Source organism: Jaculus jaculus, chromosome 2 (assembly GCF_020740685.1).
Source record: "Jaculus jaculus isolate mJacJac1 chromosome 2, mJacJac1.mat.Y.cur, whole genome shotgun sequence".
NCBI lineage: Eukaryota > Metazoa > Chordata > Mammalia > Rodentia > Dipodidae > Jaculus > Jaculus jaculus.
The window spans coordinates 137,089,782-137,116,655 of NC_059103.1; the positions used below are offsets into that span (position 1 = coordinate 137,089,782).

At 40.0% G+C, this 26,874-nt stretch overlaps 1 protein-coding gene across 3 annotated transcripts in view; it reads left to right on the plus strand.

The window, feature by feature from the left end:
• Positions 1–26,874, plus strand: part of LOC101596981 (serine/threonine-protein kinase Sgk3) — a 148,641-nt gene that overhangs the window by 116,689 nt on the left and 5,078 nt on the right. For 2 of the 3 annotated variants that reach the window (XM_045143789.1, XM_045143790.1), the window contains exons 8-16: positions 864–921; positions 3,033–3,116; positions 3,217–3,348; positions 7,638–7,750; positions 7,842–7,878; positions 10,606–10,692; positions 14,191–14,286; positions 16,340–16,495; positions 22,655–22,744. In XM_045143789.1, the coding sequence (XP_044999724.1) occupies positions 864–921; positions 3,033–3,116; positions 3,217–3,348; positions 7,638–7,750; positions 7,842–7,878; positions 10,606–10,692; positions 14,191–14,286; positions 16,340–16,495; positions 22,655–22,744 (853 nt within the window). The remainder of the gene's footprint in view (positions 1–863; positions 922–3,032; positions 3,117–3,216; positions 3,349–7,637; positions 7,751–7,841; positions 7,879–10,605; positions 10,693–14,190; positions 14,287–16,339; positions 16,496–22,654; positions 22,745–26,874) is intronic. The other variant, XM_045143791.1, reaches the window with a different exon arrangement.

Genomic DNA, 26,874 nt, shown 5'->3' on the forward strand with positions numbered 1-26,874 from the left:
TTTGAGGTAGGGTTTCACTGTAGCCCTAGTTGACCTGGAATTCACTATGTTGTTTCAGGGTGGCCTCAAACTCACAGTGATCCTCCAACCTCTGCTTCCCGAGTGCTGGGAATAAAGGTGTGTGCCGCCATGCCCAGCAAAAGTTGTTTTTTATTTCTTTTTTTAATTTCTGATTTGAAAATATTTTATTCATCTGCTTGCAAGGAGAGAGTGAGTGACTATAGGTGTGCCAAGGCCTCTAACTACTGCAAATGAACTTCAGATACATGTGCCACTTTGTGCATTTGGTTTTACATAGGTACTGGGAAATCAAACCCAGGTTGTTAGGCTTTGCAGGCAGGCATCATAACCTCTGAATCATCTCTTCAGCCCCTTCCACTAGAAGGTTTTCTTAGCTGATAATTAGTACCTTTTTTTCCCAGAAGAATTATTAGTTACTAAATATTCCTTGGAATATACCACTAATTTATATAATTCAGTTTCTTTACTAACAACATTAGTGAAGTTCATGGTTAATAAAAGTGGCTTAGAAAGAGAGATTGGGTATGTAGTAGTGGAAAGGCCCCAAGTTAAAAGCCCAGAAGTTTAAAAAAAGAGATAATTTTGATATGTATAAAGAGGTACATATCTCCATACTTTTTCCCCAAAGAGAACATATGTCTAAAATAATCCAGGGAAAGTAGATGCCATTTCTCTTAATAAAGAGAATACATTACCAGTGGGAAACCTCGGGTAATCATGTCTATATATTTTGTACCCAACATTTATTTGTTAAAGACTGAGGTGCTGAGAAATGTTTATAAGTTTACATGTTTCTAGTCTCTAAAAGGCCAGTTCTGTCATTTTTTTTTTTTTATTTTTAGTGCTAAACCAACTGACTTTGATTTTTTAAAAGTTATTGGAAAAGGCAGCTTTGGCAAGGTAAGGGTTTGTTTGTTTTTTTTTCTTATTCAAAGAATAAGTACTTAAAGAATATATGTGAATCCTAGGACTTTTTTGTATGCCAAATGTGTAGTTAAGTAAGAGCCCTTCTGCCTGTGAGGCGAAGTTCTGTGTTGTGTTTTTGTTCAACCTGTAGTAAAAATGAATATGTATATAATTATATCATTATATTAATAGCTTTTGATATCTCTAGTTTTCTGAGTTCCCTTAAGACCAGAGGCTGACACATATAGCTAACTAACTCCATGTGTGTTTTCTCATTCACTGCATATATAATCACCACTTGTTATATCATGGACATTGTGCTAATGTAAGCATGTAGTTTACTGGGGCTCCTCTATGCTATCACAGTTCCTGCAGTGGGATTAGAGTACTGATCTAGGGTATGTTAGGATGTCCTTATATTGGGCTGGTCTGATGTTTTTCTCGTGTTTAGACTGAGATTGTAGGTTTTGGCAAGGAAGATCAGTTGGAGGTGCTACGCCAGTGTCACTAGTTACTTTGACTGCCTCAGAAAAACCTGGAGAACAGTTACACAGCTGAACTTGTGGGTGGTCTCTTAACAATAGGAATGTGTTCTTGAGTAGTTTACTCTTGGTGGGTGCCTCGTAAGAGTGTGTCTGCACAAACCTACATGATCCTGCTAAATATATACTGAAGCTTTGTAATATGCACCTTTGTATATGTGTCCCATCACTGAGCAGAATGTTACATGGAGCATTAAGTCTGTCTTTTCTCTTTTTTGGGGGGGGGTTCAGCATCCTCTAGGTTTCTTCAGATTCCTAAATATTTTCAGACAACCCAGACTTTTCTTTAAAGTGTGGTTTCCTGAGCCTACATATTGAGTTTCAGGTCAGCCTGGGCTAGAGTGAGACCCTACCTCGATGCCCCTCGCCCAAAAAAAGTGTGGCTTTACACCATGCTTCTTCCTCTGAACTCTTCTAAGTTTAAAGAAAAATCTAAAAATAAACTACTGAATTTTGTTCACTGAAAAATTTATTTGCTGCTCATTTCTTTTATATAGCCAGGAGATTATAGCGTCAGCTTTTGGGGGATTTTTTTTGTAATTTTTTTGTGTGTGTGTGAGAGAGGGAGAGAATTGGCATGCCAGGGCCTCCAGCCACTGCAGTTGAACTCCAAGCGTGCATGCCATCTTGTGCACATGTGCGGCCTTGCCCATATGCGTCACCTTGTGCATCTGGCTTACATGCAATCTGGAGAGTTGAACATGGGTCCTTAGGCTTTGCTGACAAGCACCTTAACCTCTAAGCTCTCTCTCCAGCCTGTAACTGTGTTTTCTTTCTTTTTTAAAAAATATTTTTATTTATTTATTTATTTATTTGAGAAAAAGAGAAGTAGAGGCAGACAGAGAGAGAGAGAGAGAATGGGCACATCAGGGCCTCCAACTGCTGCAAATGAACTCCAGACACATGTGCCACCTTGTGCATCTGGCTAATGTGGGTCTGGGGAATCCAACCTGGATCCGTAGGCTTCGCAGGCAAATGCCTTAACTGCTAATCCATCTCCCCGCCCCAGCAGCTGTGTTTTCTAAGTACACTCTTCAGGACTTGAGGTTAACATAAGAGTCTTTAAAGTAGTGCAGATTTTGGTATCTTATTTGGTACAAATTGGTAAAAATCTCATTACCATTATATTTTATTTTGTTTATTTATTTATTTATTTGAGAGAGAGAGAGAGAGAGAATGGGAATTCCAGGGCCTCCAGCCACTGTAAACAAACTCCAGATGTTGCACCCTTGTGGGTCCTGGGAAATTGAACCTGGGCTCTTTGGCTTTGTAGGCAAGTGCCTTTACTGCTAAGGCATCTGTCCAGCCCTACCATTATATTTTAAATGACCAACAAGTGATTCCTAGCTTTTCAAATAATTATCATCCTTTTTGTTTTCTTAAAATATCTAAGGAGAAGGAAAGTTCAGAAGTATATTTAGTAGTGTTGAGTTTTCAAAACAAAAACATTACCTAGGTCCCTGGTAGACTTACTTTATAAAATTTAAGAGATATTGGATAATTGTCAAGGAAATACCTATAAAAATAGTGAAATCTAATTGTTTGCACAATCTTTTGCAATAGGTTCTTCTTGCAAAACGGAAACTGGATGGGAAATTTTATGCTGTCAAAGTATTACAGAAAAAAATAGTTGTCAACAGAAAAGAGGTAAAGTAAAATAGCTATTACATCTCCTGAGCCTATTTTCTTCATTAATGGTTATTTTCTAGTGTATAATGCAAATTGAATCTTTGTCTTATTCCCCCAGCAAAAACATATTATGGCTGAACGTAATGTGCTGTTGAAAAATGTGAAACATCCATTTTTGGTTGGATTGCATTACTCTTTCCAAACAACTGAAAAGCTTTATTTTGTTTTGGACTTTGTTAACGGAGGGGAGGTGAGTTTTACAACACACATACACACACACATATAAAGAGGGAGAGAGAGAAAACATAAAATATTAGGAAGAGACCATTTCCTAGTCTGCAGATCTGAAAGCTGGTCAGACATCCTAGACCAGTTTGGGCTAGTGTATTTAAAAGAACTTATGTAACTCCCTACATTTATGACAAGTCACTTAATGCAGTGTGGAGGCAAGATTTTGTGTCCCCCAGCTATCCTTATTCAATTATAAAGATGGCCCTACATCATTCCCACTTTGTAGGTTATCTTTTCTTGCTTGCTTGTTTGCTTTCTTTTTTTCTTTCTTTCTTTCTTTCTTTTTTTTTAAGGTAGGGTCTTACTCTAGCCCAGGCTGTCCTGGAACTCACTCTGTAGTCCCATACTGGCTTTGTCCTACTTTGTCTTCCTGAGTGCTGGTATTAAAGGTATGTGCCACCATGCCTGGTCTTTTTAATGTGTGCTCCAAGGCTAATATACAGAGAATTTATTGAGGGCTTATACTTTGTAATTATTTTTCATGGATTTCAATTATCGCAACTCTTTCAGATAAACTGTGGCTTTGTTACAAAGTCTCCCTGTGTATCCCAGGCTGTTCTCAAACTGGTGATCCTCCTTGACTCAGTCTCCTGAATAGTGGGATTGTAGGCATGTGCCACTGTGTCTAGCCCTGAGATAAATGCTCTTGATGCCCATTTTGTAGGTCAACAAGGTTCTGAGAAGCTAGCTTTCTTGGTGTCACAATGTGCTCTTACTAGTCCAGGTCCAGATGCAGCCAAGACCCATGTGTCTTTGAAATATTCAGTGTGGATGAGCTACTAGTGCAGGTCTCCTTCTTTACCTGAGGTTTCTTCATGCTGTTTTAAGACTTGCTTCTTAGGGCTGGAGAGATAGCTTAGTAGTTAAGGCACTTGTCTGTGAAGCCTAAGTACCCAGGTTTTATTCTCCAGGACCCATATAAGCTAGATGCAAAAGGTAACACATGTGTCTGGAGTTCATTTGCAATGGCTATAGTCCTTGGTGCGCCCATTCTTTTTCTCTATCTGTCTCCCTGGCTCTCTCTCAATAAATAAAATATTTTTAAAAAAAAAGACTTGCAGCTGGGCATGGTGGCACATGAATTAATCCCAGCACTTGGGAGGCAGAAGTAGGAGAATTGCTGTGAGTTCAAGGCCACCCTGAGATTACATAGTGAATTGTAGGTCACTCTGGCCTAGAGTAAGACCCAGCCTTGAAAAACAAAACAAACAACAACAACAAAAAAGGCTGCTTCTTTTCTGAGCCTTTTTTAAACAGTAGATGCTCAGACCTCATCAGCAAAGGTGGCAAGAGACAGGCTTGTCATCTCAAAGGTGCTCTTTGCTAAGAATAAAAAAGAAAGATTGAAACACAATAGAATATGGTGGTGGTGTAGGAGGAGTGGAGTATGGCAATAGGCAGACAAGGCGTAAAAATGAGGAAAGAGGGTAAAGGCAGGAGAAATGTTATTTCAATCTGAATTCTCTGTTACTGTCTTTATGGCTTTTTTTTTTTTTCTTTTGGCTTTTTGAGAGTGTTTTGTTATATAACCCTATACTAACCTGATACTTCCCTTTGTATCCCTGACTGGCCTTGAACTCATGGAGGTATTCTCGTCTTGATTCCTGAGTGTTTGATTTATAGGCATTTGCTGTCATGTGTGGGGTTTTTTGTTTTTTAACTAGGATCTCATTATATAGCCCAGGCTGGCCTCAACCTCTTCCTCCTCAGCCTGTAGATGCTGGGATTGCAAGTATGCAGTACCACACCCATCTTTTTTATAATTATTACTGCTCTTTTCTTCCCTTATATTCATGCTTTTTAAAGATACTTTTATTTATTTGAGAGAGAGAGAGGCGGGTAGAGAGAAAGAAAGAGAGAGAGGGAAAGAATGGGCACACCAGGGCCAACATCCACTGCAAACAAACTCCAGATTGTCCATCTGACTTATGTAGGTCCTGGGGAATCAAACCTGGGTCCTTTGTCTTTGCAGGCAAGTCCCTTAACTGCTAAGGCATCTCTCCAGCCCCTTTTTATTTCTTTCTTTTTTTTTTTTTTTTTTTAGTATTTATTTATTTGAGAGCGGCAAAGAGAGAAAGAGGCAGAGAGAGAGAGGGAGAGAGAGATAGAGGGAGGGAGAGGGAGAGGGAGAGAGAGAGAGAGGGAGAGAATGGGCGCGCCAGGGCCTCCAGCCACTGCAGTCGCACTCCAGACACGTGTGCCCCCTTGTGCATCTGGCTAACATGGGTCCTGGGGAATCGAGCCTCGAACCGGGGTCCTTAGGCTTCACAGGCAAGCGCTTAACCACTAAGTCATCTCTCTAGCCCCCCTTTTTATTTCTTTCTTTTTTTTTTTTTTAGTATTTATTTATTTGAGAGTGGCAGAGAGAGAAAGAGGCAGAGAGAGAGAGAGAGAGAGAATGGGCGTGCCAGGGCCTCCAGCCACTGCAGTCAAACTCCAGATGCGTGCACCCCCTTGTGCATCTGGCTAACATGGGTCCTGGGAAATCGAGCCTCGAGCCAGGGTCCTTAGGCTTCACAGGCAAGCACTTAACCACTAAGCCATCTCTCTAGGCCCCCTTTTTATTTCTTTTTGAGTTAGGCTGACCTGGAACTCTCTCTGTAATCCCAGGTTGGCTTTAAACTTAGAGCAATCCAACCTCAGCTTTCCAAGTCTGGAATGAAAGCCATGCACCACCACACTCAAATCTTTTAAATATTTTTTTTCAATTGTTTTTTTTTATTTTTATTTATTTATTTGAGTGCAACAGACAGAAAAAGAGGCAGATAGAAAGAGAGAGAGAATGGGTGCACCCAGTCTCCAGCCACTGCAGACAAACTCCAGACACATGCACCTCCTTGTGCATCTGACTAATGTGGGTCCTGGGGAATCGAGTCTCAAACCAGGGTCCTTAGGTTTCACAGGCAAGTGTTTAACCGCTAAGCCATCTCTCCAGCCCTTAAATGTTTTTATTTGAGAGAGAGAAAAAAAACAAAAGCACAGAAAGTATAGACCCACTAGGGCCTACTACCACTACAAATAAGCTCCACATACATATGCTACTTTGTACATCTGGCTTTACGTGGGTCCTGGGAGTTCGAACCCAGGCCACTAGGCTTTGCAAACAAGTGCCTTTAACTGCTGAGCCATAACTCTAGCCCTCCATACTTACATCTCATTTATTTATATTTAAGTTTTTCAAGGCAGGGTCTTAATCTAGCCAAGGCTGACCTGGAATTTATTAGGTAGTCTCAGGGTGGCCTCAAACTCTAGGCAGTCCTCCTACCTCTGCCTCCCAAGTGCTGCTGGGATTAAAGGCATGCGCCACCACGCCCATCTTTTCATACTTATATTTTAACCTTAACATGTGGTACTGCTTTCTTGTGTAATGCTTTCTTTACTGCCACAAAGCTAAGTATCAGTCAGCAAGTAAATTACATGATACTGAGATGAGCAAGCCATTCTGAGTCCAGCTTCTTCCTTATGTTCCTACCTCAAAACTGACTGGCAGATTAAATGATGCTAGCATATATAATCTTCAGTATAGCTTTATAACTTTTTCATTTACTAAGCAGTCCAGAAAATCTAGTAAAATAATTACGTCAACATCAAGATTATTAGTTTTTAGCTGGGGGTGGTGGCACGTGTGTTTAATCCCAGCACTTGGAGGCAGAGGTAGGAGGATCGCCATGAGTTTGAGGCTACCCTGAGACTCCATAGTGAATTCCAGGTCAGCCTGGGCCACAGTGAGACCCTACCTTGAAAAAACAAACAAACAAACAAAAAAAGATTGTCAGTTTTCCATAGAAATCTTATTTCTTCTATCATTTATCTGTCGATGTGTATGAGTGTTTCTGTGTGTGTTGGCACCTATATGTGGGAGTGTATATTCTCTGAACCTAGATCTCACCATAGCCCAGAGGATCCTTAGATCTCTCTGCTCCCCAGTGCTGAGTTAACAGGCACACATGGCCATGCTTTACTTTTACAAGTGTGCTGGAGATCTAAGCTCATGTTGTGCTTATGCAGCAAGTACTTTACTGACCAAGCCTAAGGACCCAAGTTCAGTTACCCAGTACCCACAAAAAGGCAGATGCACAGAGTGGTGCATGCATGTGGAGTCCGTTTGCAGTGACTAGAGGCCCTGGTATGCCCATTCTCTGTCTGCCCTCCTCCCGCTTGCAAATAGATAAATAAATAAATAACAATAGAGAATTTTTTTGTTGAGTACTGTGTGTGAATGATACTAATGTCCTCCCAATTTTGCAGTTATTTTTTCACTTACAAAGAGAACGGTCTTTTCCTGAGCATAGAGCAAGATTTTATGCTGCTGAGATTGCCAGTGCATTGGGTTACTTACACTCCATCAAGATAGTCTATAGGTAAGTTGCTAAAATATTACATGTACAATATCTTAAAGTATTTTGTTTCAGCTAATAATCAGGTTTTCTTTGCTTTCCTTTTAATTTATAGAGACTTGAAACCAGAAAATATACTTTTAGATTCAATGGTAAGTACTGTCTTTTAAAAAAATCTTCTTGGGTTGGTGAGATGGGTTAGCAATTTAGGCACTTAATTGAAGCCTGAGGACCCAGATTGATTCTCCAGGTTCCATATAAGCCAGATGCACATGTAGCTCATGTATCTGAAGCTCGTGTGCAGTGGCTAGAGGCCCTGGTGTGCCCATTCTCACTCTCTTTCTCTCCCTCTCTAATAAATGAATAAATAAAGATAAATATTTTAAAAACTCTTCTAATTTGGGGTCTAGAGAGATAGCTTAGCAGTTAAGGCACTTGCATACAAAGCCTAAGAACCTGGGTTTGATGCATTTGGGATTTGTTTACAGTGGCTGAAGGCCAGGGTGCACCCATTCTCAGTCTCTCTCTCTGCTTGAAAATAGATAAAAAGAAATAAAAACTTAAAAATAAATAAAATAAGCTGGGTATGGTGGCACACGCCTTTGATCCTCACATTTGGGAGGCAGAAGTAGGAGGATCACCATGAGTTCAAGGCCACCCTGAGACTACATAGTGAATTCCAGGTCAGCCTGGGCTATAGTGAGACCCTACCTCAAAAAGAAAAAAACAAATAAATAAATAAGGACTGGAGAGATGGCTCAGTGGTTAAGGCACTTGCCCCAGTACCCACATAAAGCCAGATGTACAAGATGATACATATGTCTGGAATTTGTTTACAGTAGCTAGAGGCCCTGGTGTCCCCATTCTTTCTCTGTCTCTGACTCTCCCCTGGGCACAGTGGTACACGCCTTTAATCCCAGCACTTGGGAGGCTGAGGTAGGAGAATTGCTGTGAGTTCAAGGCCAGCCTAAGACTACAATAGTGAATTCCAGGTCAGCCTGGGCTAGAGTGAGACCCTGCCTTGAAAACCCAAATAAGCAAACAAATAAATGAATGAATCTTCTAGTTCTTGCTAGGCATTGTGGTGTACAGCTTTAATCCCAGCACTTGGGAGGAGGCAGAAGTAGGAGGATCTCTGAGTTCAAGGCCAGCCTGAGAGTATAGAGTTTCAGGACAGCCTGGGGTGGGGTGGGGAAAAAGCAAAAGGTTGTAAAAATTCCATACTGCATAATTGCCTTTTTGTAATATTTTCAAAATAACAAACTCACAGAGTCGGAGAAGTCTGTTAATGTTTGATAAAGGAGTAGCAAGGAATTCCTTTTGATGGAACACATTGTCATGATTGTGGTGGGCATTATAATTTCTACATTAGTTTTACTTAGAACACACACACACGGACATATATGTTCAAAATCATGACACCAAATGAGGTCAGTATTGTAGTTACCAGTGTCAGTTTCTTGCTTGACGGTGTACTGTAATGAGATGTCAGGACTGTTTGTTTTAGGTTTTTGAGGCAGGGTCTCACTCTAGTTCATGCTGACCTGGCACTCTATAGCCCAGGCTGCCCTCACATTCATGGTAATCCTCCTACCTCAGCCTCCCAAGTGCTGTGATGAAAGATGTGAGCCACCATGCCTAGCTCCAAAATGTCAGTTTTTAAAAAATATTTTATTTTTATTTATTTATTTGACAGAGAAAAAGAGAGAGAGAGAGAGAGAATGGGTGCACCAGGGCCTTCAGACTCTGCACCCCCTTGTGCATTTGGCTAACATGGGTCCTGGGGAGTTCAACCTTGGTCCTTTGGCTTTGCAGGCAAATGCCTTAACCTCTAAGCCATCCCTCTAGCCCCAAGATGTCAGTTTATTTGTGAATCTGGGTGAGGGTACATTCTGTGTCCTATTGCACTTTCCTATGTACCTATAGTTTAAATAAAAAGGAGTTCAAAATTCAGTTAGGAACTGGGTATATAGACAGTTGTCAGGAGTGCCTGCCTAGCATGCATAGAGGGCCCAGGATCTCCAAAAACCTCATTAAAAAATTCAACGTGGTGGCCCACTCCTCTAATCCCTACACTTACAAAGTGGAGATAAGGGAGATAAGAAATTCAAGTCATTAAATTTGAGACCATAATGGGCTTTATAAGACCCTATCTCCCAAAGGCGGGGGACTGGAGAGATGACTCCATGGTTAAAAGCGCTTGCAAAGCTTGACAGCCTGGGGTCTGTTCCTCAGTACACACATAAAGCTAGATGCACAAAGTGACGCGGGCATCTTCAGTTCATTTGCAGTGGCAGAAAGCTCTGGCACACCCGTACTCTCTCTTTCTGTCTGCCTCTTTTGCTCTGTCTCTTAAATAAATAAATCAATAATTTAAAAAAGATGGGCTGGAGAGATGGCTTAGTGATTAAGGTGCTTGCCTGCAAAGCCTAAGGACCCAGGTTCAGCTCCCCAGAACCCACATGAGCCAGATGCACAAGGTGACGCATGCATGCAGGTGGTGCATGCTCACAAAGTAAACATGTATCTGGAGTTTGTTTGCAGTGGCTAAGGCCCTGTTGTGCCAATTCACTCACTCTCTCATTAAAAAAAAAAAAAAAAAAAAGTTTAAAATTTGCCTATTTTGGGCTGGAGAGATGGCTTTGTGGTAAAGACACTTGCCTGCAAAGCCAGAGGACCCAAGTTAGATTCCCCAGGACCCATGTAAGCCAGATGCACAAGGTCACACATACATCTGGAGTTCATTTGCAGTGGCTAGAAGCCTTGGTATGCCCATATTTATATTCTCTCTCTCTCAAATAAAGAAAGAAAGAATTCTTTTTTAAATTGTCTATTTGTATCCATGCATTGTTTTATCTTACTGGTCTTGTGTTTTTCAGGGACATGTTGTCTTAACAGATTTTGGGCTTTGTAAAGAAGGAATTGCTATTTCTGACACCACCACAACCTTTTGTGGAACACCAGAGGTAAGAAATATGTCTGGTCATTGATATGATAATTTATGAAACTTAAATATGAATAATATATTATGTATACAAAATGAAAATAAGAAAAATGAAACAAAAACTTATTTCAGTTTGTAGCCATCTGGAAATATCTGATAAGCTGTCGTCCTTTCTGGATATTTAGTGTATTAATAGTTGGTAATATGTACTATATTTTTTGAAAAACTTTTTCTAAATTTGTGTGTGTGTGTTGTGCGTATGGGTGTCTTATGTTATTCTGAAATAGCATAAGACCTTTTAGATACACTAATAAAGATAAATGTGCTTTTTCATTTTTAATATTGAAGGTTTATCTTGAACTTATTTAAGCATTTAATTATATTTATAGTCCTTTTTTTTTAATCACTATCAGGCTGGGCAGGATGGCACATATCTTTTAATCCCAGCACTTGGAGGCAGAGGTAGGAGGATCACCATGAGTTCAAGGCCACTCTGAGACCACATAGCGAATTCTAGGCCAAACTGGGATAGACCAAGACCCTATCTCGAAACCATCCCCTCCCCAAAGAAAAAAGTCACTATCAGTAAAAATTTCACAAAATTCACTGTGGAGATATTTGCACATAATGATAAATATGATAACAGTATTGAATTGTACATTTCAAAGGCTGTGTTACACTGAATATATCTTTCTGTTTGTTTTTTCAGGTAGGATCTCACTCTAGCCCTGGCTGACATGGAACTCACTCTATAGTCCCAGGCTGGCCTCTAACTCATGGCAATCCTCCTACCTCTGCCTCCTGAGTACTAGGATTAAAGGCATGCACCCCCATGCTTGGCCAATATATGAATATCTTTTTTGTTTTGTATGGTTTTGTTTTTTTGGAGGTAGGGTTTCACTCTAGTCCAGGCTGACCTGTAATTCACTGTGTAGTCTCAAGGTGGCCTCAGACCTATGATGATCCTCCTACCTCTGCCTCCCAAGTGCTGGATTAAAGGCATGCGCTACCATGCCTGGCTATATGAATGTCTTAATAAAACTCATTTTATTTATTTTAAATAATTTTATTTATTTATTTGAGAGAGAAAGGGAGAGAAGGAGTGGGAGAAAGGGCACGCCAGGGCCATCAGCATCTGCAAACAAACTCCAGACATATGTGCCACCTTGGGCATCTGGGCTTACATGGGTCCTAGAGAATTGAATCTGGGTCCTTTGTATTTGCAGGCAAGTGCCTTAACTGCTAAGCCATCTCTCCAGCCCAAAACTTGCTTTTTTTTCTCAATTTTTATTAATATTTTCCATGATTATAAAAAGTATCCCATGGTAGTACCCTCCCTCCCACCCCCAACTTTCCCCTTTGAAATTCCATTCTCCATCATACCCTCTCCCCATCTCAATCAGTCTCTCCTTTATTTTGATGTCATGGTCTTTTCCTCCTCTTATGATGGTCTTGTGTAGGTAGTGTCAGACATTGGGAGGTCATGGATATCCAGGCCATTTTATGTCTGGAGGGAGCATGTTATATGAAGTCCTACCCTTCCTTTGGCTCTTACATTCTTTCCACCACCTCTTCCGCATTAGACCCTGAGCCTTGGAAGATGTGATCGAGATGTTACTCAGTACTGCAGTCACTTCTTTCCAGCACTATCAAAACTTACTTTTTAAAAATTTATTTCCAGGCATGGTGGCACATGCCTTCAATCTACCCCAGTATTTGGGAGGCAGAAGTGGGAGGATCACTGTGAGTTCAAGGCCAGCGTGGGGCTACAGACTGAATTCCTGGCTAGCCTCTTACCTCGAAAAACAAAAAATTATTTGTATATGTGTGTGCATATCTGGGCCTCTTGTCACTGCAAATGAACACCAGTTGCATGCACCACTTGCTTGTGTCCGGCTTTACATGGGTACTGGGTAATTAAGCCCGAGCAAGCAGGGTTTGCAAGCAAATGTCTTTAACTGTTGATCCACTTCCCCAGACCTAATACTGTTGTTTTTGTTTAATGAGCTATGACAAATATGAGGAAATACTAACATTGCCTGTAACTGTGTGCTAGCTTTATTGGTTTCTGTTTTTTTATATATGTTGCTGGAATACTTTGTAATAAAAATCAATTGTTTATTTAAGAAAAGAAAATAAAGCCAAAGATAGAGGGAGGAAAAAAAAATCACAATCACACCTAAGTATTACCCAGGATAGATTCTGTCTGATCATGTTAGAAGAAAATATATTTTTTTTATTCTTTTTCTTTTCTTTTCTTTTCTTTTTTTTTCTTTTTCTTTTGTTTGTTTATTGAAATAGGGTTTTACTGTAGTCCAGACTGACCTAGAATTCATTATGTGGTCTCAGGGAGGCTTCAAACTCCCGGCAATTCTCCTACCTCTGCCTCCCGAGTGCTGGAATTAAAGGTGTGCACCACCACGCCCAGCTTCCTTTTTATTCTTAACATAGTAATCCTTACAATTTATTTTAAATTCTTATCTTATGTACATTTATATGTTTTTTAAATATTTCATTTACTTATTTGCAAGCAGTGGAAGGTGGAGAGTAAGTGAGAGAATGAGAATGACAAAAGGGAATGGGCACACCAGGGCATCTTGGCACTGCAAATGAACTCCAGATGCATGTGCCACTTTGTACATCTGGCTTACATGGGTACTGGGGAATTGAACCAGGGCCATCAGGCTTTGTAAACAAGCACCTTTTACCACTGAGCCATCTCTCCAGCACCGCACATATATATTCTTAACATAATAATCCTTACAATTTATTTTAAATTCTTACTTTGTGCACATTTATGGAAATGCCATGTGAAAACCATTAATGTATGCATATATGTTGAGCATTTTCACCAATTAAAATGTCAGTAGTTACCTCACAAGTTATGTAAGTTTTCTAAATATGCTTGAGAATTGGCTATTGTAAATCTTAAATAAGTCACACTATAAAGAAAAAAATGGATAAGTGTCAAATTAAACTTTCTTAAGCTGAAAATGGTGGCATGAAGATGACCTGAGCCTGGGATTACAAGGTCAGTTTGAGTATCATAAGGAAACCCTGTTTCAAAGGGAGAAGGAGATTTTGAATAGTGATCAAATGAACTTGGGTATATGTGTGTCACTTCTTATCTTTCTGCCTTTATTTCCCAAGTACTAGGGGTTACAGCTATGTCCACTATTCCTGCCTAACTTCTAAAATAAATAATTTGATGGAAGACTCTTCCAAAGTGCATACTTTACATACTCAGCATTATGGATCATGCATTTACTATCCCATTCTGTGTGTCTTACTCCCTCAGTTTCTGGGGAAAGTGACATGAGTACATGTATTTTGAGCAGTGTTCCAGCTGACACTGCCTGAGAGCTACACACAGAATGAGAGCATGCCGCTCATTGAAAATGTAGATAATATGCCTTTAAGTGTGATAATAAAACGTAAAATTGGCTAAGTTTCTTAATTCTTCCAAAAGTCTGTCTAGAGTTTTGATGGGCTGCTATAATATTTGTATTCTTTTTCATAGTACCTTGCCCCTGAAGTGATCAGAAAACAGCCCTATGACAACACTGTAGACTGGTGGTGCCTTGGTGCTGTTCTGTATGAGATGCTGTATGGGCTGGTATGTATTTCTGTTTTATTATTCCATGCACTTACTAATAATATAATTAATAACCTCCTTTAAACGTCTCAGAGACATTATATGGCATCAACAAAGCCATAATGGCATTCATTGTTAAAGAATCCAAACCCATGTTAGAAATATGTGCAAAAGAAAAACGTCACTATTTTTAAAAACCAATATAATTATTTCTCTATTACTTAAGATATTTTCTACATTTTTTTAAATTTTGAAATTTTTATTAATATTTTCCATGATTATATTAAAAAAATCCCATGGTAATTCCTTCCCTCCCCCCGACTTTACACTTTTATAGACATGTAATTATAACATTAAATTTACTTGCTTTCATTCACATGCCTAATTTCAAAAAGATGGAAATAAAAATTTTTGCAGTTATTAATGTATGTCTATTTCATAAAATAATGTCTTTTGTGGTTTTTTTCTATTTTTAAAAATATATTTTATGTAGTTGAGAAAGAGAGAGAATGGGTGCACTAGGGCCTCCAGACGCTGAAAACAAACTCCACATGCATGCGCCACCTTGAGCATCTGGCTTACGTGGGATCCTTTGGCTTTGCAGGCAAATGCCTTAACTGTTAAACCACCTCTCCAGCCCATCTTACAGGTTTTTACAGGATTGAATTAATACACAGGTGTCTAATTTTTCTATCACTGGAGACCACTTTCTGTTTCAATCCCTGAAAACACCATGGCTTAAATATTTCACTAGGGGTGGGGGGGAGTAATGTCTACTATGTAACTGATTTCCCGGGTTTTTAGTGGGCAATGACATACAAGACCAAGGCCAGCCAGAACTTCTGATTAAAATGAAAGTTACAGGCTGGAGAAATGGCTTAACAGTTAAAGCACTTGCCTGCAAAGCCTAAGGAACCGTGTTTGACTCTCCAGATCCCACATAAGCCTGAAGCACAAAGGTGAGGAAAGTGCAAGGACTCAGATGCCCACTAGGTGGCGCAAGCATCTGTAGTTCAATTGCAGTGGCTGAGGCCCCAATTCTCTTTATCTCTGTCTCTAAAAAAAAATGGAAGTTAGATTACTTCATTGAGATATTACTACAACCCAAAGTAAGGCATTTTACGTAGTTTACCAATCTTCACAATAATAATTTTTGGTGTTTTTTTTTTTTATCCTTTTTGAAAACTTTGGGGTAGTTCTAGATATCTTTTGTGGTCACTTAAGTGACCTCATGCTAGGAACCATACAGCAGTCCATCAGGTTGTTGCCAACTCTAATGTTAAATGCTGCTATCAGCTGAAACATGGTCGTGTGTGTGTGTGTGTGTGTGTGTATACATGCACTCATGCTACTGGGAAATGTGAAGTTTAGCACAGTGAGGTATACTTTTTGAGCATTTGTGTCATATAGCTAATTTCTGGGAAAGCCAACACTGTCTCTTCTTTATCCTTGATTACAGTCATGGCTGACTTATTGAAAGCTATAACTTTGAAAGTATAAAATAAGATTATATTTTAAAAGAAAAATGATAGGACTATAAAACTTTAATACAACATAAACAGCATAAAAAAAACTGTCTTTAAAAATATTTTTATTTTAAAATTTAGCCAGATACGTAGCTGACTAATGTTCACATTGCAATTGCATGTGAAGGTCTTTAGGCTATGACAGTAGCATCTTTGATTCTACAAAGCATACTGATAATGCTGTCATCTTCATACATGCTTTGAAAAGAACATTACCTTTGTGTTTCTATCACTTTATTTTGATAAGTTTATTCCAAAGTCTGAAGAGGTCATTTAAAGTTTAATCTGTCTTAAATATCTGTTTTCAGTGTTTCTGTCATTATGCCTTTTTTGTGGTTGTTTTCTGTACAACGTACTATTGTAAGTTGTGTGCACTTTAATGGTTATCTACGCGGTGTTAGTAAATAAGCTGACTCTGGCTTGCTCAGGGAACACTCATTAAGCCCCATGCAGTATGCTAAGCCCGAGCATCTTTTTGCCTCAGGAGGCCACACTCTTGTCTATGCCCCAAGAGGCCCATGTTTTATTTTACTTTTCTTTTTCTCCAGCCTCCATTTTACTGTCGAGACGTTGCTGAGATGTATGATAATATTCTGCATAAACCCCTAAACTTGAGACCTGGAGTAAGCCTCACAGCCTGGTCCATTTTAGAAGAACTCCTAGAAAAAGACAGGCAAAATCGACTTGGCGCCAAAGAAGATTTTGTATGTAACATGTTTCTGTCTTTACTTAAACTGAGAATTTGAATATAAATCCTTATTTTATATGGAATTGAGTGGGATAGTTATTGAAGAACACAATTGAAAAACAAGCATTCTTATCCTCACAATTTTCACCAGTGTTCGTATAGAACTGGACAGTGCTTAAAGCACTTTATCTCAGATTTTTAAAAATATTTTATTTATTTGAGAAAGAAAGAGGGAAGGAGGAAAGAAGGGAGGGAGAGAGAGAGAGAACGGGTGTGCCAGGGCCTTCAGCCACTGCAAACAAACTCCAAATGCATGTGCCACCCTGTGCCTCCAGCTTACATGGGTTCTGGGGAATCAAACACAGGTCCTTTGGCTTTGCAGGCAAATGCCTTAACCACTAAGCCATCTCTCCAGCACTATCTCACATTTTTTTTATTTGCTCTTCCTGATAATATAATCTGTTTTATATTCCACATCTGAGTTTTACTTACTTGATTTTCATTTGTGAGTTTTTCCTCTTCTTTCTAAAAAGTGTCGTGTATTTTTTTAGCTACTTAAAAGTTTTTTATTGTATTTATTTACTTATTTTTTGAAGTCAAGAGTTTTACTATATAGTATCCAAAGTGCTATCGATGTGTGTGACCATGCCTGGAGTTTTGTTTGTTTTTGTTGAGGCCAAATATGTGATGCCTAGGCAATCCTCTGGCCTCTGCCTCCCAAGTGCTGGGGTTACAGACATGTGCCAGTATACCAGGCCTTGGAAATGTAAGTTCTTGTTGCTAAATACTATAGGTATTTCCATGAACTTACAACAGAGGCTTACCAGCTGGTATTCTTTGTAATAGGGCTTAGGGAGGTGTAAGCTCCTAAATTATTTTCATTACTAAGAAGCTTTAAGTGCCTCCTTGTTTCTTCACAAGATAATTCTTTCTGCCTTAAACTAACATTAAATCACCTTTTTTTTTTTTTTTTGAGGATTTGGTTACACTTCCTTGAGATAATGATAGAATATGCCCTTTGTTTTGAATCAGGACCCTCAGTTAGCTAATGTTGCTTTCAGTATAATGTGAACCTAACTGTGTTAAATTCTTTTATCAGAAATTCTTGAAGGCTATTTTCAGTCCTGAACTGTGGGTAATAGACTTTTCTGCTACTGCTTTCCTATTCTTCCTATATTCCAGTTTAGTGGATGGGTCTGTCAGTGTTGTATCCCTCAGCCTTGCTAATATTTCACACCTCCTTGTTCCTTATTCTTAGTCCCTTTATTGAACTTGCTGTCAGAAATTGCAACCCTTGATAAATCCAGCCGTCATGCTATGGGCTGTTTAACAATGCCGAGGTAAGAACACAGTAGCGCCACATGGGAGTGTTTGGTGTCGTAGTCATGTTACTCCTCCTTGTGGCACCACTGGTGATGCTCTTTGTTTCTCCACTCAACTGACATCCCAGTCTGTGCTAACTCTTCCAAACCTTCTCTTGTAACTTCCAGATTCCTTTTAGCTTTTGCTGAGTCTTTCCATTTCTCTTTCTTAAAAACAACGTATGTTGAAGATTTCATGGGTCAAAAAGTGTTGTTTATTATACAGTTGCTCTCCCCAATTTATTTACTATTTATTTATTGTTAATTTTTATATTTTTATTGACAGCTTCCATAATTGTAAACAATATCCCATGGTAATTCCCTTCTTCCCCCCTTCCCCCTTTGAAACTCCACTCTCCATCACATCCCCTCTCCCTCTCAATCAGTCTCTCTTTTATTTTGATGTCATGATCTTTTCCTCCTATTATGATGGTCTTGTGTAAGAGTGTCAGGCACTGTGAGGTCATGGATACCCAGGCCATTTTGTGTCTGGAGAAGTACGTTATAAGGAGTCCTATCCTTCCTTCATCTCTTACATTCTTTCTGCCACCTCTTCCACAATGGACCCTGAGCCTTGGAAGGTGTGATGGAGATATTTCAGTGCTGAGCACTCCTGTCACTTCTTCCCAGCAGCATGATGCCCTCTGAGTCATCCCCAAATCACTGCCATCTGACAAAAGAAAGTTCTCTACCAAAAATGAGAGTAGCATTAATATAAGGGTATGAACATTAAGAGAAGTGCTTACTAGGCAGTTTGGTGAGCATAGTATATACATTTAGCCAGACAGCGACAGATGTTACACCCCTAGGGCTCATGACTACCCCTGTTTTAAGTTTTCAGTATCAGGGATGTATTCCCCCCATGGAGCAGGCCTCCAGTCTAATTGGAGGGTAGTTAGTTTCCACCATGACAGACCTGTCACTATTGCACCCATTGGCTCATTTGGCCTGGGTGGCCAAATTTAAGGCTTACAATGTCCACTGTTGTTCTCTCTCTCCCATTGAACTGCATGCAGTGTGGCTTTTTCCAGCTTTCTGTCAGCTGGTCTACATGGAGGAGGTTATCCGCTCAGTTCCAGCAGGATTTCTCAGTGACCTTATAGCCCAAGTATGTGGAATCTTTAGCAGTAGGGTCTTACCATCTATTCCTGGTGGGAAACCAAGGACCTTGGCAATGGCCTATAATGTTTTGGGGGCATCAGGGACCTCCCTGGCCAACAACTCACTGGAAGGTATCCCATCCCTGTCACTGAAAGTTTTCTAGTAACAATCTATGTCTTCCGAGTGTTCCATTGTCCAAAAAAGTAGGTGTCCATATGACTTTATATCCTCTTAGGTTTTGATTAGCCCTCCCCCCACCTTTCCTTTACTCAGTCTCTTCCCCTTACCTTACTTAGGCCTTTTCACTCCCTTAATCTGTTCTTCTACTTACATATATACAAATACCATCCTATTAAGTCCCTCTTCTCTCCCTTTCTATTCCCTTTACAATTTATTTATTTGGGGGCAGGTCTAGCTTAGATTGTCCTGGAATTAACTCTATAGTCCAGGCCAGCCTCAGACTCTTGAATGTTGGGACTAAAGGTATATACCACCATGCCTAGCTTGTTTGCCCCAATTTTTACTAATGACAAACATGTAAGGGCAGCCAAAAACCTCTGATAAAAACAAGAAGGGTAGTTGTACTTATTGCTGTATTGATTAAATAAAGTTCCAGTTTGGGCATTTAGTCATTTTATGTACATAAGTGTAATGTGGGCTAAGGGTATAGCTCAGTGAAGATGTGTATGTGCTCAGCATACATGAGACCTTGGGTTTGATGCTAGCACCATAAATACATGCACACATACCCCAAATGATTGTTTTTCTTTAAATTTTTAAGCTTTTTGAAGTATTTGTAATTCTATTGTCCATTCCCCTACTGCCCTTCTCTTATAGCAGATGATCTTGTCTTTTTAAAAATATTTTAATTTTATTTATTTAAGAAAGAGGCATATAGATAGATAGAGAGAATGGGTGTACCAGGGCTTCCAGCTGCTGCAAACAAACTCCAGACGCATTTGCCATCTTATGTAACTGGCTTCCATGGGCCCTGGTAAATTGAACCTGGATCCTTTGGCTTTGCAGGCCAAGTGCCTTAACCAGTAGGTCATCTCTCCAGCCTTTTTTTTTTTTTTTTTTTTTTGAGTGGAACTAACCCAGATTCCTGTGGTTGCTTTTTTTTATTTATTTGAGAGCAATAGGCAGAAAGAGAGAGAGAGAGAGAGAATGAGAGTGCCAGGGCCTCCAGCCACTGCCATCGAACTCCAGATGCATTCTCCCCCTTGTACATCTGCCTTACATGGGTCTTGAGGGATCAAGCCTCGAACCGGTGTCCTTGGACTTCACAGGCAAGCACTTAACCACCAAGCCATTTCTCCAGCCCAGATTCCTGTTTTTGAGAGCTTAACATGAACCTGCACCTACCCCTAACATCCTTCTTCCTGTTACAGAGAAAAGGTCTCTTTCCACCTGTGCATGGGATCCTAAGTCCTTCCCAGAAACCCCATGCATACTTTTATCTGTACAGATACAATTAAATATCATTTCCTACGTGTGTGTGTGTGTACCCATGCGTGCTTATGTGTGCAGATATATGTGTACATAGAGGCCAAAGATCACCTTCAGTATTGTTTTTCAAGTGCCACCCACTCTTTGAAATAGGGTCTCATGGAGTTCATCAAGTAGGCTAGTCTGGCTGTCCTCTGAGCCCCAGGGATCCACCCGACTCTTCCTCATAATCCCAGTGCTGGCATTATAAGCACGTACTACCACACCTGGCTTTTTTATGTGAGTTCTAGAGATCAATCTCACGTCCTCACGCTTGCCAGGCAAGTATTTTACTAACAGAGCTGTTTTTCCAGCCTCAATTTTCCTGCTTTTTAAATCGGTAAACCTGCCCTGCAAGGTATCATTCTTTGTTCCCTGTGTTAGGTTTTCTGTATTCATTCATCCCATCCAGTCCCTTCTCATTTCTCAGTCTACTTTTATTCCTCAGGTTTTTCTTACAGCTGGTTTGGTTCCCTAGTCTTTACTATAGGATCTATTCATCTTGTACTTTGCTTTCTGTATTTCTGAGCCATCCTTCATGCTCTGCTGTGTAAACTCTGGGAGCTCTTCTTCAACCCAGTACGGTGGCAGTGCCTTTTTAAGGCTGTCCTAAAACCCTGTTTCCTTCTGCTGTGGTCTCTTCCTGAGCCATCTTAGTTGGTGCCATGGCTTTAGTTATCTACATGGTTTTACCTCACATATTTATGTCTTCAGTCCAGAGCTCTCCTAGGCCTCTAGACTTACACAATATCTACCTTCTTTTTATCACCACTTGGATTTTTTGAGTACCTCAGTCACAGTGTGTTCAAGTTTAAAATCCTGCTGATTTCCTCCTGTGCATACAATCATATTAAAGAACACAACACAGAAAAGACTAAGGGTATTAGGGAGATGGATCCTTCTTTATGCTGTCCTGTGACACCTTCAAAGTAAAAAAGCTAAAAGCAATACTGTACAATTTTTTTGTTTTGTTTTTTGAGGTAGAGTCTCACTCTAGCTCAGACTGACCTGGAATTAAATGTAGTCTCAGGGTGGCCTCAAAATCATGGCAATCCTCCTACCTCTGCCTCCTGAGTGCTGGGATTAAAGGTGTACGCCACCACACCTAACTGCTAATTGCTTTTTTCATTTTTGGCAGGGGGGACAAGCCCAACAGACTGACCTTTTTCTTTTTTTTTTTTTTAATGTGTGAGAGAGAGAGAATGGCGTGCCAGGGCCTCTGCCACTATAATCAAACTCCAGACATGTGTGCCCTCTTGTGTGCATGTGCATCCTTGCACACTTGCATCACCTTATGGGTCTGCCTCATGTGTGATCTGGAGAGAGGAACATGGTCCTTAGGCTTTGCAAGCAAGCGCCTTAACCACTAAGCCATCTTTCCAGCCCTGCTATGCCAATTCTTTTGTTTGTTTGATTTTGTTTTTTGGGGTTTTCGAGGTAGAGCTTCACTCTAGCCCAGGCTGACTTGGAATTCACTACATAGTTTCAAGGTGGCCTCAAACTCACAGCATCCTCCTACCTCTACCTCCTGGGTACTGGGATTAAAGATGTGTGCCACCACGCCCAGCCTGTACCAATTTTTGATAGAATGATCCCAGTGCGGAATATTTTTTTTCTAGAAGAAAATATCTTTACTTTGGTTGTTACTTCTGCCCCACTGTATAGGACTCTTTCCATAGTACTTTTATTTCCATATTTTATGCTTACCTTTAAAACATCTCATAAGATATTTAGGGAAGAAATGTTAACCTGTTAACCATTTTAGCTGTGAGGAAACAGCCTGTGAAGAGCACATTACTGGAGCTTAAGCAGGTCATTCTAAATAACTATCTTTCAAGGACTGAACATTTTGCACCAGAATGACATAAATACGTACCTGTAAAATAACAGAGTAGCAAGTTGCCAATGTTTTAGCGTCACAAACTTCTTCAGTGAGTACTTAGTACAAATTTCATCATTATGGGCTGGAGAGATGGCTTAGCGGTTAAGTGCTTGCCTGTGAAGCCTAAGGACCCTGGTTCGAGGCTCGGTTCCCCAGGTCCCACGTTAGCCAGATGCACAAGGGGGCGCACGCATATGGAGTTCGTTTGCAGAGGCTGGAGGCCCTGGCGCGCCCATTCTCTCTCCCTCTATCTGTCTTTCTCTTTGTGCCTGTCACTCTCAAATAAATAAATAAAAATTTAAAAAAAAATTTCATCATTAATACTTTTTTTTATATATTCTAGCTTGAAATTCAGAATCACCCATTTTTTGAATCACTCAGCTGGACTGACCTTGTACAGAAGAAGATCCCACCACCATTTAACCCTAATGTGGTAAGTGTATACTCAAAATTTCATCTAAGATAGTGAAATGTAGAACTGTAGTTCATTATAAATTTTGGGAATAAATCCCAATATCTACCCTGAATGAACTAGAATCAGTACCTAAATACTTTTAAAATATATCACTCAGGATCACTAGTACAAGTGATAACTTCTGGGTAGGTCTAAGGAAGTAATTCAAGGTAAAGCACTTGACTGTATGCATAAGGCCCTGGATGTTCAGTCGATGTCACTTCAGGAAAAAAAAGGCATTTCTTTTTTGTTTTAAGTTAAAAAACTTTTTTTAACATTTATTTTATTTATTAGAGAGAGAGAAAGAGAATGTGCATGCCAGGGCGTTCAGCTGCTGCAAACAAACTCCAGACACATATGCCACCTTATGTGTCTGGCTTACGTGGGTCCTAGGGAATCAAACCTGGGTCCTTTGCCTTTGCAGACAAACGCCTTAACTGCTAAGCCATCCCTCCAGCCCAGCAAAAAATTTTTAATGTTCATATTAGCTAGACTTGCTGGATCCACTTATGGTAGCATTTTACCTAATGATAATTTTCTAGGCATAAAGCTGTGTCAGGGAGGTTTGGTGGTGCACACCTTTGATCCTAGCACTCATAGGCCGAAGTAGGAGGATCATATGAGTTTGAGGCCAGTCTGGGACTACATAGTGAATTCCAGGTCAGCCTGAGCTAGAGCAAGATCCTACCTTGAGAAAAGAATCAAAGCTTTGTCAAAGGTGTGTTTTACAGAATAGCATTAGAAAATGTTAGGAAACAATATATGTAACAAATGGGTTAATCACAAAGAGGCCAATAATGAAACCACTAATTGCTTAATATGTGTGTATACATTTTGTATATGGCTGTCACATATAAAATAATTTACTCCTCAAATGAGCTACCAAGTTACTACCATTAATATTCTTAGTAGTCAGGAGGCAGAAGTAGGAAGGTCACCATGAGTTCAAGGCCAGCCTGAGAGTAAAGAATTACTTCTAGGCCAGCATGTGCTAGAGCAAGATACTAACTTGAACCCCCACTCCCCCCCCCAAAAAAAAAATCTTACTAGTCTATTTGTCTTAAAAATGAGGAAAGAGCTGAGCGTGGTGGCTCACTCCTTTAATCCCAGCACTCGGGAGGCAGAGAGGTAGGAGAATCACTAAAAGTTTGAGGCCACCCTGAGACTACATAGTGAATTCTAGGTCAGTCTGAGGTAGAGTGAGACCCTACCTCAGAAAAAAAAAAAAAGAAGAAGAAGAAGAAGAAATGGGCCAGGCATGGTGGCATATACCTTTAATCTCCAGCACTTGAGAGGCAGAGGTAGGATGATTGCCATGAGTTCCAGGTCACCCTGGGCTAGAGTGAAACCCTAATTCTAAAAAAATGAGGAAATGGGGCTGGAGAGATGGCTTAGCTGTTAAGGCACTTGCCTGTGAAGACTAAGGACCCAGGTTCAACTCCCCCGAACCCATGTAAGCCAGCCACACGAGGTGACACATGCACACAAGGTGGCACACACATCTGGAGTTTGATTGCAGTGGCTAAGGCCTTGGTACACCAATTCTCTCTCTCTCTCTCTCTCTCTCTCTCTCTCTCCCTCTCTCTCTCTCAGATCTCATAGAAAAGGAGGAAATGACTCATACAAAATTTCCTCTTAAATAAAATTTTTTAAAGTTATCATGAAAAAAATGAGGAAACAAATGTTCATACATATGTAGGTAGATGTAAAGTAACAATACCAGTACTCAAATGTATGTGTGATTTCAAAGTCAGTGTTTAGACCTGGAGAGATGGCTCAATAGTTAAAGGTGCTTGCTTGCCTGCCAACCTGGGTTCAATTCCCCATGACCCATGTAAAGCCAGATACAAAGGTGGTGCATGCTTCTAGAGTTTGTTAGCAGTGGTAAGAGGCCCTGGTATACCTATTCTTTCATTCTCTCACAAATTAATAAAAAAACAGTATTAACAAAGAATTTAGGGCTGAGAAGATGGAGCAGTGTTAAGGCACATGCTTGCAAAGTCTACCTGCCTGGTTTTAATTCCTCAGTATCCATATAAAGCCAGATGCAGAAAGTGATGCATGAATCTGGAGTTCCATTGTAGTGGCAAGAAGTCCTGGTGTGTCCATTCGCATGTGCATGTGTGCTCCCCCTGTCCCCCCTCCAACAAATAAAAATACGTAAAAAAAATAGTTTGCCTCCTGAGTGCTGGGAGTAAAGGTGGGAGCCACCATGCATAGCAAAAGCTACTTAAAAAAAAAAAAGAACTTTTATTATTTGTTGGGGGGGCTCACACCAGGGCCTCTAGCCACTGCAAGCAAACTCCAAATGCATGAGCCACCTGGAGCATCTGGCTTACGTGGGTCCTTGGATCCTGAGGCTTTGTAGTCAAGCACCTTAGCTGACCTAGAATTCACTCTGAATTCTCAGGGTGGCCTTGAACTCACAGCAATCCTCCTACCACTGCCTCCCAAGTGCTGTGATTAAAGGGCATATGCCACCATGTCTGGCAAGAGTTACTTTTTAAAGTTAGATTAGGATAGGGAAAGTACTTTAAAGGTAAATAATATTGTCTCTACTCCAGCTTTCTTAAAGGATTAGATGACTTTTAATAATGTGCTGTTTTTTTTTTTAATCTACAGACTTAACAGTATTTGTATACTGGCTTATTTTATGTAGTTCAGAATTTTTTAGAAATGAGTCATTCTACTAGGGACAATTTCCATCTCAACTTTTTGGGTTTGTTTGTTTGGGGGGGGGGTATTTTTGTTGTTGTTGTTATTTGTTTTTTCAAGGTAGAGTCTCACTCTAGCCCAGGCTGACTCAGAATTCACTCTGTAGTCTCAGGGTGGCCTCATACTCATGGTGGTCCTCCTACTTCTGCCTCCCATGTGCTGGGATTAAAGTGTGTGCCACCATGCCCAGCTTCTATCTCAATTTTTAGATTTTATAGAAGTTGTATCTACCTTAACCAAATATGAATTGTATTTTTTGAGTATTTGTACATACATAACATGTAGATGTTACTTAAGTCTGAAACAAAAGTTTGTTCAGATATACTTTATACATGTAATCTGAAGGCAATTTTATATAAAAATTTTAATGTACTTGTGTGTTTTTTTTTATTTTTATTAGCATTTTCCATGATTATAAAAAAAAATCCCATGGTAATTCCTTCCCTCCCCCCCCATACTTTCTCCTTTGAAATTCCATTCTCCATCATATTACCTCCCCATCTCAATCATTGTACTTACATATATACAATATCAACCTATTAAGTACCCTCTTCCCTTCCTTTCTCTTCCCTTTATGTCTCCTTTTTAACTTACTGGCCTCTGCTACTAAGTATTTTCATTCTCACACAGAAGCCCAGTCATCTGTAGCTAGGATCCCCATATGAGGGAGAACATGTGGCGCTTGGTTTTCTGGGCCTGGGTTACCTGACTTAGTATAATCCTTTCCAGGTCCATCCATTTGTCTGCAAATTTCATAACTTCATTTTTCTTTACTGCTGAGTAGAACTCCATTGTGTAAATGTGCCACATCTTCATTATCCACTCATCAGTTGAGGGACATCTAGGCTGGTTCCTTTTCCCAGCTATTATAAATTGAGCAGCAATAAACATGGTTGAGCATGTACTTCTAAGGAAATGAGATGAGTCCTTTGGATATATGCCTAGGAGTGCTATAGCTGGGTCATATGTACCTGTGTTTTTTTAAGATAGTTTTTTATTATTTATTTATTTGAGAAAGAGGAAGAAAAAGAGAATGGGCTCACCAGGGCCTCTAGCTGCTGCAGAGAAACTCCAGATGCATAATCCCCCTTGTGCATCTGGCTTACATGGGTCTTGGAGAATCAAACCAGGCTCCTTTGGCTTTGCAGGCAAATGCCTTAACTGCTAAGCCATCTCTCCAGCCCCTGTACCTGTGTTTTGACAGTCATGCTTCACATGAAAGTCAGATGTGGAATTTTCTACTTAGGACACTATTGACAAACAGGACATTTCAGATTTTTTAAAATTTATTTTTATTTGCAAGCAGGGAGAGAAATAGATGAGACAGAATGAGTGAGCCAGGTCCTCTTGCCACTGCAAACTTACTCCAGTGCATGTGCCACTTTGTGCATCTG